The following is a 17,264-nucleotide window of genomic DNA, read 5'->3' on the forward strand; positions in this document are numbered from 1 at the left end:
CTATCTGCCCTCTCCTTAGTGTTGCCTATGCACTGGGTTATGTACCTCTTAAGCACTTGATATTCTTCCTCAAGCTCCTATGTTCAACCTTATATGCTATTTCCCCTATCTGTAGAGAAGCTGCGTGGCTCAGTGGAAAGAGCCCAGGCTTGGGAGCCAGAGGTCATGGGTTCCAATGCTGCTCCACCACTTGTCAGCTGTGTGACTGTGGGCAAGTTACTTCACTTCTCTGTGCCTCAGTTACCTCATCTGTAAAGTGGGGATTAAGACTGTGAGCCTCATGTCGGACAACCTGAGTACCCTGTATCTCCCCCTGCACTTAGAACAGTGCTCTGCACATAGTAAGTGCTTAACAAATACCAACATTATTATTACATTATTATTATTTTACTGTCTTCCCCAGTAGACTAAACTTCTTGTGGGTAGGGATTTTGCATTATACTTTCACAAGCACTTAGTACAGTGGTTTGCACACTGGAATTCAGAAGGACCTGGGTTCTAATCCCTGCTCTACCACTTGTCTGCTATGTGACCTTGGGCAAATAACTTCACTTTTCTAGGCTTCAGTTACCTCATCTGTAAAATAGAATTAAGACTGTAAACCCTATGTAGGATGGCCTTTGACATTGTCCACCAACCCCTTCTCCTCAACACATTATCCAACCTTGGCTTCAAGGACTCCGTCCTCTCCTGGTTCTTCTCTTATCTTTCTGGCCATTCATTCTCAGTCTCCTTTGTGGGCTCCTCCTTCTCCTCCCATCCACTAACTGTAGGGGTTCCTCAAGGGTCAGTTCTTGGTTCCCTTCTGTTCTCCATCTATACTCACTCCCTCGGTGAACTTATTCACTCCCACGGCTTCAACTATCATCTCTATGCAGATGACACCCAAATCTACATCTCCTTCCCTGTTCTACCTCCCTCCTTCCAGGCTCGTATCTCCTCCTGCTTTCAGGACATCACCTGGATGTTCTCCAGCCACCTAAAACTCAACGTGTCCAAAACTGAGCTCCTTATCTTCCCTCTCAAACCCTGCCCTCTTCCTGACTTTCCTGTAACTGTGGATGGCACTACCATCCTTCCCGTCTCACAAGCCTGCAACTATGGTGTCATCCTTGACTCTGCACTTTCGACCCATACATCCGGTCCATCACCAGAAACTACTGGTCTCACCCTCACATCATTGCCAAGATCCTCCCTTTCCTCTCCTTCCAAACCACCACCTTGTTGATACAAAACTTTCATCATATACCGACTGGATTACTGCATTAGCATCTTTTCCAATCTCCCAACCTCCTGTCTCTCCCTGCTTCAGTCTATACTTCACTTTACTGACCAGATTATCTTTCTACAGTAACATTCTGAGTGTGTCACCCCGACCCCCCCTCAAAAATCTCCAGTGATTGTCTATCAACCATTGTAAGAAGCAAAAACTCCTCACTACTGGCTTCAAAACTCTTCATCACCTTGACCCCTCCTACCTCACCTCCCTTCTCTCCTTCTACAGCCCATCCCCTGCACTCCACTCCTCTGTTGCTAACCTCCTCACTGTGCCTCATTCTTACCTGTCCCACCACTGACCCCTGGCCCACATCCTATTTCTGGCCTAGAATGGCCTCCCTCCTCACATCTGCCAAACTAGCTCTCTTCCCCCCCCCCATCAAAGCCCTACTGAAAGCTCACCTCCTCCAGGAGGCCTTCTCAGACTGAGCCTTCCCTTTCCTCTGCTCCTCCTCCCCTCTCCATTGCCCCTACTCCCTCCCTCTGCTCTACCCCCTTCCCACCCCACAGCTCGGGTATATTTGTACATGTTTTATTATTTTATTTATTTTATTAATATGTATATATTATAATTCTATTGATCCATTTTGTTACTATTAATGTTTGCCTACTTGTTTTGTTGTCTGCCTCTCCCTTCTAGACCATGAGCTTTTTCTTAGGTAGGGATTATATCTGTTGCCAAATTGTACTTTCCAAGTGCTTAGTACAGGGCTCTGCACACAGTAAATGCTTAATAAATATGTCTGATGAATGAAAGGACAGAGACTGGGTCCAATCTGATTAGCTCATATCTACCCTAGTGCTTAGAACAGTACTTGCCACATAGTAAGCACTTAACAAATTATCATTATTATTATAAATCTTAGCTAACGGATGCTAGAAAGTTACTGCTGCACCCTAATAATCGGGCTATTTAGTATGCCCTCACTATGTGCTAAGCACTGCGTTCAGCACTGTGGAAGAGAGCATTCAATTAGATCAGGACAGCTCCTGATCCCCATGAGTCTCACAGTCTAATGGCAGGATTGAAAGCTGCTGTCAAAGAATGACAGTCAGGAATGAGGAGACACACTGTGCCAGTTATTCTAGGATTCGCTCCTGCCCATCTTCAAATGGGGGCTTCTCTGTGAGTCTCCCTTCTGCTTCCTAGTGAGGTGATGTGCGAGCATGCTCAGTCTCTTCCCCTCTGTGATCAGTGGCAATGCCTATAATGTACTAGGAGCCCGGTTGCATCACAAGCAGAGCTGGAAAGCCATCTTTGGTAGCTGCAGAGTGAAAAAAGCAGCCAGATCTAGAAGCTTAGCAAGCTGTGTCTGACACAAAAGAAAGAATGTGAGTATTCTGTACCATAGACGCTTAAGGAAAATAAACTACAGGCTGAGAACCCAGGGGCTTCAGTTGCCTGGCTTAGGTTCGAAGTGTGAGAGTTTGGGGTGTGTTTTAAGCTGTTCGTTAGCCTTGGTGCTGAAACTCTGAATGTTATGTTGAGATTGATAATGCTTTTAAAATTCTTAGCAGCCTAGCTCTCAAAAGCTTGCCGCTCCCTATGTTAAAGAATCAAGTCGATTGTGCTTTGTAGACTGTCCTTTTATTCACTAGGAATGTCTAAATTTTTCATTCTCAAGACTTCAGTCAGGCTAAAGGTTTGCTCTGCTATAAAGGTTGGGCGTGGAACAAAGTTCCTTGCTTATTGAGATGTGAAAGTTTGTGGGGTGGGGGAGACAGAGGAGGAAAGAATAGAAGGAAATTGTCAGCTCAGCTCCTTTGCCTTTGTACAATTTTTTTGGAAATTTTGGTGTCCTCTTTAGTGTTTTGAAATAAGTATTAATTCCAGTCAGCTCTTTGTGCATCAGATACTGTGCAGAGGCTGATTAGACTAACAGGTTGCAATTTTTGATGTGAAGTTGTGTTCTCGAGGAGCAGGTAAGTTCAGTGTATTTGATGATATCCCAAGATCACCCAAAAGCAGTGTTACCTGTCAATCATAGCTCTGAATGTCAGCTAACTGAGACTAGGTTGTTGACTGGTTTGTGTGGCTCCACTCAAGGATGTTTTCATTCAGAGAATAGAGCTTTTAGAGATCAAGTCTAGTACAGTGTTAAAAATGTATCACCATTTTTGTTAAAAATAGTATTCACTAAGCAACAACCTATAAGACCAGATGCCAATCATTTAGTGAGAATGAAAATACAAACCCCTTGAAAAGACTCGCTGGAATTTAGAGCATGGTGGAGTTGTACCCCCAAAAGAAGTCACTACTTGAGAATCTGAGTCTATTATAAAATAGCCACTACTATCACAACCCCACAATGCTCAGCAGGGTGAGTCTGTGCAGCACACCCATAACTAAGGGATGAGGTCTCAGGAAAGAAAGGGATGTAAGAAAATCCTACTTGAACTTGGTCTGAAATCCCTTGAAACCTGAAAGTTAGCAAAGGAGTTTTAAAGTTTCCTTTTTAATGACTGTAATGCACAGGCCAGATCTTTCATTTATTTTAGGTTTCAGAAATGTGATCTATTCACATTATCTTCCTGAATTCCATCCCCTTCAGCACAGCCATATTTAGTCCCTTTCTTCAAACCAGTGACTTAAATGATTGTTTAATGTGCAAGGTTGCAGTCTCTGACTGTCTGGCCCTACACAGGGGACAGGCTTTCCAAGTTATGGGTCTAGTTTCCTCCCAAGAGATATTTAGTTTGTCAGAGACCCCTCAATTCTAGACAGCAGTTCCTCATTTTAGATTCCTATAGCTTGGGTTATCCAAACACTGATGTAATAGTGTGAGTATGCATTGGAAAATTCCTATGTGTGATCCTTCATCCATTGGAAACTTGAGTATAATTAGTAGATCTGGGGCTTTTACTTCCTTGAATCAGTATTTTTGATCCTGGCGGCTGTGTTTGCCTGTCAATGAAAAATGTTTTTCAATAACCTAAGCTCGCATGTGATGCTCATTTAACTATGATGAAAAGAATCAAAATTAGGTGCTGGCCATTAAGATTATTATCTACATTCAGTTTTTCCGGAACACGTCTTCATTACACACTTTGGATAGAACAGCATTAGAGAATTAGGGAACTTTCTTCTGACAGTGCCGGTCTAACTGGATAGAACACGATACAGTGTCAGACCACACTGATTAAGCTTTGTTTGCTATGTGAGTTTTCCCTAATGTTAGGCCTGTCAAGAACATAACCCCATAATATCAGAGAACTGAGTCTATTTATCAATACCAAAACTAAATGACATATCAATATGAATTAAACTGTGAGCCCAATGTGGGATGGGGACTGTGTCCAACCTGACAAACTTGTAAATCGAGTTGGACACGGTCCCTGACCCATGTAGGAATCACAGTCTCAATCCCCATTTTTCAGATGAGGTAACTAAGGCATAGAGAAGTGAAATGACTTACCCAACATCAAACAGAAGACAAGTGGTGGACCCAGGATTAGAACCCATGACCCTCTCATGCCAACACTCTATTCACTAGGTCATGCTGCTTGTGTATTCTGGTTACTCCCCAGTTCACACTCTTCACTTCTCCCAAGCTAGGCTCTTAGTTGAGCCTCACTCTTGAATCCACTGTCTCCAACCTATTGCACATGCCCTTCCCTCATATTGCATGGTATTCCCCTTCCCCCACCCACCTTTAAGTCATCTATTCCAGAAAGCATCCCCCAAATAATCCCTACCTTCCTGGTCATTCCGTTATCCATTCTTAGCACAAGTAGTCAGTTTAAGAATAACTTTGGTTGTTGCCAGTTACAAGATTTTTTTTATTTTGTTCCCTTTACAAACTATGTCTTTCTGTCTCCCCCACTAAATTACCTCCACGAGGGCAAGGATCATGTTTTCTTCCTTTTATAATATGCTCCCAAGATCCTTCTACAGTGTTCTCCACCCAGTAGGTACCCAGTAAATATTAATGATGAAGAATCTAAAGTGCACTATTAGTAATCGCCTCTTGGTTCAGACATACTGAAGTGACTTGCCTTTACTGAAATCCCTTTAGTCTCTAAACTCCTTGTGGGCAGGGAATGTATCCACCAACTTTGTTGTAACATACTCTCTCAAGTGCTTAGCTCAGTCACGAGATCTAGTTAGCACTTAATAAATACCACTGAGTAGTGCCTTTTCCTTGGAGATCACTCTTTTCTTCCTTCCCAGTATCATATCACAGTCAGGTTTTCTTGTCCCTGGCTATTACTTTAGAAGCTTCAATTGGAGCACAGGGAAATGGTCACTTCAAGATATATCCTCTGCCATTAATAGTTCTCTGTTTAAAAAGTTAATGACTTAGGTGGTCTTGGTGAGTTAATTAGACAAAATCTACTCTGTAGATGTTTAATATTCTTTACTACTTGATTACCTAGTGTTTCTCTGGCTATGTGGCTGTTTTCAATGCTGTTTCTGATACTGTATCAACTATAATTACTGATCACTTTCTCTATGCAGAACCCTGTTCTAAGCCTCAACATTTAAATAAAAGGCACTGTATTTGTTCTTGCACTTTTGGAGTATAAACAAACAAAAAATGAGTATATTATAGTTAAGAATGAAGGAATATGTACAATTAATAGGCAATGTGAATAAATAAATGAGTTTTGTAATAACACTACAAAGTTGGATAATTGATCAGAGACCGAATCCTGGAAGATGTGACTAAGAGAATTTGAGAGAGGAGAGGAGATGTATTTTGGTGAAGTTGAGGAGAGAAGAAGGGTGTTTCAGGTAGAGGGAAAAACTTGAACAATGGATTAGAAGTGGGGAAATCCAGAGGAGCATTGGCTGGGGTATAGAGGTAGGAGGGATCTGATGATAGGAGGGTTGCAAAAGCCATTAATGGATAACCTGCTAGACAACAGTCAGGAGTTTAAGTTTTGGATAAAGAGCATAAGGGGAGTCAGACATTTTTGGAGAAGGAAGAGATGTTTTGTAATTGGCAAAGACAAGAGGACACATGTAGCTGATAAAGAAAAAAAGGAGGCTAGGAATGGAGATACCAGAAAGGACCCTCTAAAGAAGTTCAGCCAGGTGGTTATGCTTGTAAGAATGGAGAGAAGGCAGATCTATGAATTATTACAGGGGAAGAATTCCAGCACTTGAAATCACCTCAAATGGCATGGGAAGTAAATGAGAAAGAATGTCAAAGATGACATCAAAGTTGAAAGTTTGTGGAGAAGCAGAATGCTGGGGTTAACAGACATGGGAACACCAGAAAGAGGCTGAGAGTTCAGAGGAGAGGTAAGGGGAACAGTTTTGACCAGATTAAATTTAGGGTGTTACAGGGGAGATGTCCTGAGAGCAATACAAGATTGCAGGAAAGATAAAAGACTAGGGCTGGAGATGTATATTTGGGAGTCATCTGCAAAGATGTTAAAGTTGAAATCATGTGAACAGATGAGCATTATAAGAGAGTTAGTGTAAAGTGAGAAGGCTAGATGAACTGTTATCAAGGACATCACAACATCCACAGGTAACAGATAAGTTGAAGGAGAATCAACAAAAGTGACTGAGAAGAAGCAGTGGGAAAGGTAATAACAATGTTGGTATTTGTTAAGTGCTTACTATGTGCAGAGCACTGTTCTAAGCACTGGGGACGATGCAGGGTAATCCGGTTGTCCCACGAGGCTCACAGTCTTAATCCCCATTTTACAGATGAGGTAACTGAGGCAAAGAGAAGTTAAGTGACTTGCCCACAGTCACACAGCAGACAAGTGGTGGAGCTGGGATTCGAACTCATGACCTCTGACTCCCAAACCCATGCTCTTTCCACTGAGCCATGTTGCTTCCCAGCTGACAAGTGGCAGAGCCAGGAATAGAACCCATGACCTTCTGACTTCCAGGCCCATGCTCTATCTACTACACCATGTTATGGTCAAAGTGGCAAAATGATCAAGGAGAATTAGGCCAATGATAGTAATTTTTATTAATTTTTGGAGTAAATACAAGATAATCAGGTCAGACACATGGGGCTCTCTAAGGGAGAGAGAGAGAGAGAGAGAGAGAGAGAGAGAGAGAGAGAGAGAATGGACAGTGAATTGTCATTTAACAGATAGGAAAATAGGCACAGAGCAGCTAAATGACTTGCCCTAGGTCACACAGCAAACAAGTGGCAGAGTTGGGGTTGGAACCCAGGTCCTCTGACTCCTAGGCCCATGCTCTTTCCACTAGATCATACTGCTTCTTTGCAAAAAAGTCACAGGTTGCCTAAGACCACCCCTTTCATGTCTCACATGAATTTTCATTTGTCTGTGATTACATATCTATATACTTACTGGCATAATGTGCCCCAAACAGATTCTTCTGATTTTCTATAATGCTATAAATCAAGCTAAGACTCCCAGTAAGAGTTATTTGTGGAAATTATCCTAATTGTATATGTAGCATCTTATCCCTAAGAGTGTAAGCAGAATTTTAGCTATTTCTTCATATTTCAACCCCTTCTTCTGAAAATATTCTCTAGCCTTGCTTTCTCTGACATTGTCCTCTGCAAGTTCTCCTCCTACCTCTCTCCTTCTTGGTCTTTTTCAATAGTTCCTTCTCTGCTTCCAAACCTGTAGCTGAGGGTGTCCCTCAAGACTCTATTTTAGGACGCCTCCTTGTCCCCATCTACATCCACTCTTTGGGGAGCTCATTTTCTCCAACAGCTTCAACTGCCACCTCTTCAACCAAATCTAGCTCATTACCCATGGTCTCTAACCTCTACTGCTCTCTCATTTGTTTCTTGCTTCCAGGACATCTCAACATGGACATAATAATTGTGGTATTTGTTAAGTACTTACTGCGTGCCAGACACAGTACTAAGCGCTAGGGTAGATACAAGATAATCGGTTGGACACAGTTCCTATCCCATCTAGGGGTCACAGTCAATCCCTATTTTACAGATAACTGAAGCACAGAGAAGTGAAGTGACTTGCCTAGAGTCACACAGAAGACAAGTGAAGGATACAGGATTAGAACCCAAGTCCTCTGAAACCCAGGCCTGTGCTCTTTCCACTAGGCCATGCTGCTTCACTTCCAGTGGACATTCACTACGAACCTAAGCTCAGTCTTTCCACCATCTTTCCTAAATCCTCCTTTCTAATTTTCCCATTGCAGCTGATACTACCCCAGCATCCTCACTGTATCTCAAGTCTGTAAATCTTAGCATTGTCTTTGACTCCTCCCTCTCCCTCAACTTTCACATTCAATCTGTCACTAAATGCTGCTGTTTTTTCTTCCAAAACATCGCTAGGATACACCTCTTCCTCTCCATCTAAACAGCCACCACACTAGTTAGGCACAAGTCACTTCCTGGCTTTACTTCTTGACCAATTTATTACAGTATATCCTCCCCAAATGCTGAAAATGTAGTGAATCCTGTGTTACGAAGCCTTGACAGATGCTATTTGCACAGCTCTTTGCCTTGATGTCACGTCACATTCTATCCAGATAGATGTGCGTTGTTGGAAGAATATTCCTTAATTCCCTCTTGAGGTCTCTCCACAATGAGTTTTAAGAAAATGAATGGATTTTGGTTAAGAAGAAGAAGATAGGTAGAACCATCGAACAGTAATCTGCAGCATGTTTGGTCAGGGCATCTTGAGTTCAGCAGTAGAGAAAGTGGTGTTACAGGCCCAACAAAGCAATAGAGAGCTAGTTCACTGGTGTGAACTTCTCGAGGGCAGGGATCATGTTAACTAACTCGCAGGTAGACTGTGGTATTTGTTATGCATTCACTACGTGCCAAGCACTGTATTCTTGTACTAGTCCAAATGTTTAGTACAGCTAGACTGCAAGCTAGCACAGAGAAGCAGTGTGGCTGAGTGGAAAGAGCACGGACTTGGGAGTCAGAGGTCATGGGTTTGAATCCCAGCTCTGCCACTTGTCAGCTGTGTGACTGTGGGCAAGTCGCTTAGCTTCTCTGTGCCTCAGTTACCTCATCTGTAAAATGGGGATGAAGACTGTGAGCTTCACGTGGGACAACCTGATTACCCTGTATCTACCCCAGTGCTTAGAACAGTGCTTGGCACATAATAAGTGCTAAACAAATACCAACATTATTATTATTATTAAGCTTGTGTGGGCAGGTCTCAGGCATGTGTCAGGACTGTGTCAGGCGTGTATCTACCAACTCTGCTATACTGTATTCTCCCAAGCGTTTAGTAAGTGTTCTGCTCACAATAAGTGCCCAAATACGATAGTTTGATAGAGTACTCTGCACACTGTAACTGCTCAATAAATACCAATGAATGATCTATTTAGTTGCCATTGTTTTTATGAGATGTTCTTCCCCTTGACGCTGTTTAGTGCCATTGTTCTTGTCTGTCCGTCTCCCCCGATTAGACTGTAAGCCCGTCAAACGGCAGGGACTGTCTCTATCTGTTGCCGACTTGTTCATCCCAAGCGCTTAGTACAGTGCTCTGCACATAGTAAGCGCTCAATAAATACTATTGAATGAATTAATAGAGTCAGAATTTCTGGGATTGAGTAGCCATTCTTTGTGGATGGGAGGTGACAAATCCACTATCGAGGGTCTGACCTATGACAGAGCGCCTTCAATCACCCTCTTCTCCCTCTCTCTCCCTGGTCCTAATTTTTGAAAAAGTAAAGATTAAAAACCTATCACATGTCCCAAATGAAACAAATACACTCTTTTGCTCAGTCAATTGATCAATGTATTAATTGAGTGTTTACCATGTGCAGAGCACTATACCAAGTGTTTATTTTTGGTGTCACAGTTGAGATCCCATTCCTTCAGCCACAGGCCGCATGTCTGGGACATGAAGAAGGGAAGAGTTACCTAGGTATGGATAGCCCACTCCTGCTTCAGTTGGTGTGGTCATGGGCAAAGCCATATTGTTTGTGCCTGGGGAGATTTTGGAGGCACAAAATTGATACTATCTTGAAATACCAATTCAATAAATAATCTTTAATCCATTTTGTATGCTGAAAATCCAACCTAAAATGAGGGAAAAAAATCCCAAGGCAGCTGCCTGGGTCCACTATAATTCTGGAATCTTCCAGCATTTTACCTACACCTGACCCTTGTTACACACATACAAACTGCATGAATATACCCAAATTTAGGATGTGTCTCAAAGTCCCAATAATCCAAATCATTCTGAAGTGTTTTATTTTTTTACTCAGTCGAGACATGAAGCTGGAAGTGAAAATTCATGTAAGAAGGTGTAGCCTTTTCTTGATCAAGGCGTGGAGTAAAGATGACTCACTGAATTAGAACATCAGTACTCTAAAGAAGCGCAGCTGTTTGACTCATTTCAGCAGAAACAGCTTAGAGTCAGCAGTGAACACTTTGAAGGGATCCACTGTGAGCCTTTGAAAAAAATTCTCCCCAAAATATGGCATAGAGCACTGTATAGCCTTCCCTTGATTCCACTGCACCTTGACCACCCCATATCCTTCCATTCCTTTCCAGATTCTTGGAGCAAGCTGTCTGCATCTCCTGCCTCCACTTCCTCTCCTCCAATTCTCTCTTTGACCCCCCTCCAATCTAGCTTCCACCATCTTCACTCCATCAAAACCAACCTCAAAATTTACCAAAGATCTCCTCCTTGCCAAATCCAATGGCCTCTACTCCAATCATATTTATTGAGAAATTACTGTGTACAGAGCACTGTGCTTGGGAGAGTACAGTGTAACAATACCATGGACATTCCCTGCCTATGACTTACATTATAGAGTGGAAGATAAACATGAATATAAATAAAATTACAAATATGTATATAAATGCTGTGGGACTGAAGGGAGGGTGAATAAAGGGAGCAAATCAAGGAGATTAAGAAGGGAGTGGGAGAAAAGGAAATGAAGTCTTCACCGGGGGAGGCTTCTTGGAGGAGATGTGCCTTCAATTAGACTTCAAAGCGAGAGAGTAATTGTCTGTCAGATATGAAGAGGGAAGGCATTCCAGACCAGAGGCAAGACATGGGCAAGAGGTGAGCGGCAAGATAGACAAAACTGAGGTATAGTGAATAGGTCGGTATTAGTGGCGCCAAGTGTGCAGACTGGGTTATGGTAGGCGAGTATAAGATGAGGTAGGAAGGGGGGAAGGTGATTGAATGCTTCAAAGCCATTAGTAATAATAATAATAATAATGTTGGTATTTGTAAAGCGCTTACTATGTGCCGAGCACTGTTCTAAGCGCTGGGGTAGACATAGGGGAATCAGGTCGTCCCACGAGGGGCTCACAGTCTTAATCCCCATTTTACAGATGAGGGAACTGAGGCACAGAGAAGTTAAGTGACTCGCCCACAGTCACACAGCCGACAAGTGGCAGAGCTGGGATTCGAACTCATGCGCCCTGACTCCAAAGCCCGTGCTCTTTCCACTGAGCCACGCTGCTTCCCTAGTAAGGAGTTTATGTTTGATGCAGAGGTGGATGGGCAGTCACTGGAGATTCTTGAGGAATGGGGAAACTTGAATTGAACTTTCTTGTGGAAAAATGATCCGGCCAGCCAAGTGAAGTGTGGCCTGGAGTAGAGAGAACCAGGAAGCAGGGAGGTCAGCATGGAGGCTGATACAGTAGTCAAGGTGAGAGGATAAGTGCTCGGATTAGCATGGTAATCCTCCTCAAACTCTCTGGTGCCTTCGGCACTATCGACCTCCCCCTTTGGGAAACATCATCCTAACCTGGCTTCTCTAACACTGTCTTCTCTTCATTCTCTTTCTAGCTTTATGACTGATCATTCTTTGTCTCTTTTGGGGCCTCTACTCCATCTAGTCCTCCTTGACTTCTCAGCCGCCTTCATCACTGCGGACCACCCGCTTCTCCTGGAAATATTATACATCCTCAGCTTCCCTGACACTCCTCCTATCCCTTTATCTGTTCATTCACAATTTCTTCATGGGTTCCTCTTCTCCATCCCACCCCCTATGAAGTACCTCAAGGCTCAGTTCTGGGTCCCCTTCTATTCCATCTACACCTACTTACTTGGTTTTCATTCATTCTCATGGTTTTAACTACCATCTCTTTATCTATGTTAATGTCTGTCTCCTCCTCTGGACTGTGAGCTCCTTACGGGCAGGAATGTGCCTATTTGTTGTATTATACTCTCCCAAGCACTTAGTACAGTGCTTTGCACAAAGTGCTCAATAAATATGATTGAATGAATCAATATGCAGATGGTTCCCAAAAATACATCCCCAGGCCTGATCTCTCTCCTCTCTGCAATCTATTTCCTTCTGCTTTCAGTACATTTCTACTTGGATGCCTCATAGACACCTCCAACTTAACATGTCCTAAACAGAACTCCCCCACAGTTTCCCATCACTCTAGATAGCACCACAATCCTCTCTCACAAGCCCATAACCTTGCCATTATCCTCGACTCATCTTTCTCTCATTCAATCCACATATTCAATCTGTCATCAAATCCTGTCTGTTCAACCTTCACAACATCTCTAAAATTCACCCATTCCTGTCCATTCATATTGCTAACTTGTTAATCCCAGCTCTTATCCGATCCCATCCTATCCAGCCTCCTTGCTGACCTCCCTGCTTCTATCTTTCCCTCACTTCAGTCTATAGTTCACTTTCTTGCTGGGATCATTTTTCTAAAAACTACTCAGTCCATGTTTCTCCACTCCTCAGGAACCTCTACTTGTTTGCCATTCCACCTCTACATCAAACAAGAACTTATTAGCATAGGCCTTAAAGCACTCAGTCACCATGCCCCCTCCTAATTTACCTTACTGATTTCCTACCACAATCCAGGCTACACACTTCCTTCTCTTAATGCCAGACTACCCATTATATCTAAGACTCATCTGTCTCACTACTGATCCATTGCCCACATCCTGCCACTGGCCTGGAACACCTCTCTTCATATCCAACAGATGTTCACTCACCCCACCTTCAAAGCCTTACTAAAAGCACATCTCCAAGACACCTTCCCCGACTAAGTCCTCATTTCCTCTTCTCCCACTCCCTTCTGTCACCTTCTGTCACCTTTGCCCTTGGATTTGCACTCTTTATTCATCCCTCCCTCAGCCCTCGACACATATTAATTCATTGTTTATTCATTAAATTCTTTATATTAATATCTGTGTCCCCCCTCTACACTGTAAGCTCCTTGTGGGCAGGGAACATATCTACCAACCATTATACTGTACTCTCCCAAGTGCTTAGTACAGTGCTCTACACACAGTAAATACTCAATAAATATCATTAACTGATTGCATACTTGTATTGCTTTTCTAACAGGGGAAAACTTCATCAACATAATGAAATTAAATGTAAACATATTGTATCAGATTCAACCAGACCTTAATTTACATATGGAGTAGTAAATTACTCCAGGAATTGCTCCTACATGACTTGTCTTCAGGAACATGTTCTCCTACACTATTTTGATTGAAAATTGCAGTCTGGAGCATCTCCAGAGCTACTGCATAGTCCAGAGCTCCATGGCATTATCATGTTGTACATCCTTCACTAATCGATGGCACTTATTGAACACCAGTTCTAAGTGTTTGGGAAAGTACAGAAGAGTTACAAGACATATTCCTTGCCCACAAGAAGCTTACAGTTTGGGCCAAGAGAGACACTTCAATAACTTACTGATAGAAAAATTGGTTAAGAAATTCAGAGCAGTGAGTATTGCTGGGGTTGAGAACCAATCTCTGGCCCCCTTCAGTTCAACTACAAATGGCTCTGCTACCCTAACCGTGAAGCAGGGTATTTGAATCAGAATGGAACAAGCAAACCCCTCTAACTGCTGCTATCCAGATATTGCCCAAGCCAGAAATGACTCACTCACTCACTCTTTGATCTTCGGGTGTCTTTTTGTTCAATTTACTGCTCTTTGGAAATCACTACTGGAGTTTCACTGAGACTGAAACAGTCAGAGTCTCACAGAGAAATAGAAAGTTGCTGTGTGATGGGAGATTAGTGGAATGGGGTAGGTGATATTGAAACAATAATATTTGTTAACAGCTGGCTGTTATATATATATTTTCTCTCTCAGTTTTTGCTCAGGGTTTCCCCAATCTGCATCAACTCTAACACCTGCCCTCCACTGAAACTCTCAGGCAAATTTGCTCAATTCTCCCTTTATCCAAACACTCCCCTGCGCATTTTGATTTCTCCTATGTCATATCAATATGAAATAAGAATGTTTCAAGTGCACTCCAGCTATTTTCCCACATCCTTTCCTGCTGACAGAAGTGGTGTTACTGTTTTTGAGGAAATAATAATAATAATAGGAATTTGTTGAGCACTTAGACATGCCAAACCACTGTACCAAGCACTGGGAAGATAGAAGACCATCAGGCCTGCTATGTGACCTTAACTTCTCTGTGCCCCAATTACTTCATCTGTAAAATGGGGCTTGAGATTGGGAGCCCTCTGTGAGATAGGGATTGTGTCCAAGCTGATTATTTTATATATACTCCAGAGCTAAGTACAGTGCCTGGCACAAAGTGCTATTACTATTATCACATGGGACTCACAGTGTAAGAGGGAGAACAGGTATTTAATTTCCATTTTAAAAAGGAAGAAACTGAGGCATGGAGAAGTTAAGTAACTTGCTCAAAGGCACACAGCAGGCTAGTGGTGGGGTGGGATTTGAATCCAGGTGATCTGACTCTCAAGTCCAACACAGCCCTTGTGCAGCTTAAGCAAAGGGTCATCTTGCTTGCTGTTGCTGGGAAGTCCAATAAAAGTGATCTTGTTGCTGCCATCTTAAAGTTTCTTTTCTTTCTGTCCCCACGTGCTCTCTCATCTTCCAGTCCCACAATCTTTCAAACATTTATGCCCTCATCTTCTCTTCATTCCCTACTCCAGGCCTCTGAAACACACCTTCATTCCAGTCCCACTGCTTAGTGCAGTTCAATGCACTCATTACAGATTGTGGTATTTGAGGGCTTGCTATATACCAAGCACTGTACTAAGCACTGCAGTACATACAATAAACAGATTGGACACCATCCTTGTCCTGCATCTGGCTCATGTCTAAGTAGTAGAAAGAACGGGTATTTATCTTCATTTGACAGATGAGGAAACTGAGGCAAAGAGAAGTTATGTGTTGCCCAAGGTAACCCTGCAGGTAAGTTGCAGAGGCAGAATTAGAACCCAGGCCCTCTGACTCCTAGGCCTGGGATCTCTCCACTAGGCCTCACTGCTGCCCTCATTAGACCCTCAGGCATCATTATTATTACTACTACTACTACTCTCAACTGAGCGTTTTCCCACTCAAACCATGGTTTTGGGGCTCGGGGGTGCCCTGGTCTATCATCGAGCCAGTGGTAAGTGTAGTTGAGAAAGGAATAATTGCATGTCAGGAAAAGAATGGGGTTGGGAAAGTTAGCACAGATTCCCTTTTCTTTAAGAAGACAGTATACAAAAAGAAAAAAAAAAATCCTCCTAAATGACTTACTTGGGTAACAGGAGGCAGCAGCAGCAGCATTTTTATTGGATTTTTTTAATGGTATTTTTTAAGCGCTTTTCTGTGCGAAACACTGTGCTAAACACTGGGATAGATGCAAGATTATCAAGTTGGACACAGTTCATTCCCCACATGGGCTCACGGTATTAATCCCCATTTTACAGATGAGGTAACTGAGGCACAGGGAAGTTAAATGATTTGTCCAAGGTCAAAAGCAGTTGAATGACAGATCCTGGACTAGAACCCAGGTCCTCTGACTCCCGGGCCTGTGCTCCTTCCATTAGGTCATGCTACTTCACAAATTGAGAGCAACAGCAAGTGCCAGGTGCACAGCTGACACCGAACCCCTCCTGTACCATCTGCCCTCTGGGTAGTAGCAGTGTCTACTTGTTGCAGACCTTGTCACACCCTCAAAAGCTTCACCCTAACCCCAAGTTACATATCAAGCCTAGACTATTGGCAGCCACTGCAGTTTCCCAGCAGTCCCAGGTTATATTTCCCAGATTGCTCCATCACGCCTTTGCTGTGGGCAGGGAATGCATCTGTTTATTGTTACACTGTAGTCCTCCAAGTGCTTAGTACAATGCTCTGCACACAGTAAGCACTCAATAAATACAATTGAACCCTTCTGGCCTCCTTCTCCCCAACTCACTGGAGGCTTTTCCACTGTAGCTCTCCATTGTTTAGAATCCTGCTGAGATATGTCTTCTGCACTAGTTTGGAGAATTTATAGTGAGTGCTGATTCCATATCACTGGATTAGCTTCCTCCCAGAAGCTCCATGCTGAGTTTTCTATTTGAAAATCTAAGGGCAAAGAGGACAGATAGGGCCAACTTAAATAATAATAATACTTGGAGTATTAAATGCTAAGTGCAATTTACTGTACTAAGTGCTAGGTGAGATACAAGCAAATCATGAGGCAACTGAGGCCCAGAGAAGTGAAGTGCCTTGCCTAAGGTCACACAGCAGACAAGTGGCAGAGCTGAGATTAGAACTAATAATAAGGATGGAGGTATTTGTTAAATACTTACTACTCAGGGCATAGAACAGTGGCCAGTGCTTAGTAAGTGCCTGGTACATACTAAGCACTTAAATGCCAGGATTATGTTTCAAGCACCATTCTAGGTGTTGTGTAGATACAATTTAATTCGACTGGACACAGTGTCTGACCCATATGGGGCACCCGTCTTCATCCCTATTTTACAGATAAAGTAATTGAGGCACATTGAAGTTAAGTGACTTGTCCAAGGTCATACTGCAAACAAGTGGTGGAGTTGGGATTAAAACCCAGGTCCTTCTGACTCCCAGCCCCATATAGCAGCCCTTGTTGGGGGCAGGCAGGCCTGATCAAACTTGGACTCTGGCAGACCTCAAAGTCACGCTAGGGTGCTTTGATTGTTTTCTCTCTAGAGTTTTTAAATAATAGATGCAGTGGTCTAGATTTAGTAGCAGGGGAAAGAAGGTAGCCCACACATTGGAATTAGGGACATTCTGGGCTGGATTGCTTATTCACAGAATAAATGGACTGAAAAGATTCTGGTTCAGACTAGGGAGACCTGCCATGAACTGAGTGATCAGTCTATGATATTTGAATGC

The 17,264-nt window shown here is 42.9% G+C and overlaps 1 protein-coding gene across 1 annotated transcript in view; it reads left to right on the forward strand.

Moving 5' to 3' along the window:
- Positions 1-2,466: 2,466 nt before the first annotated feature.
- LOC100074858 (vesicle-associated membrane protein 2) overlaps positions 2,467-17,264 on the forward strand; it is a 222,066-nt gene continuing 207,268 nt past the window's right edge. The window contains exon 1 of the mRNA XM_029052046.2: positions 2,467-2,610. Coding sequence (XP_028907879.1) covers positions 2,609-2,610 — 2 coding nt within the window. The 5' untranslated portion in view covers positions 2,467-2,608. The remainder of the gene's footprint in view (positions 2,611-17,264) is intronic.

The sequence above is a fragment of the Ornithorhynchus anatinus genome, chromosome 1, assembly GCF_004115215.2.
Source record: "Ornithorhynchus anatinus isolate Pmale09 chromosome 1, mOrnAna1.pri.v4, whole genome shotgun sequence".
In the NCBI taxonomy this organism is placed as follows: domain Eukaryota; kingdom Metazoa; phylum Chordata; class Mammalia; order Monotremata; family Ornithorhynchidae; genus Ornithorhynchus; species Ornithorhynchus anatinus.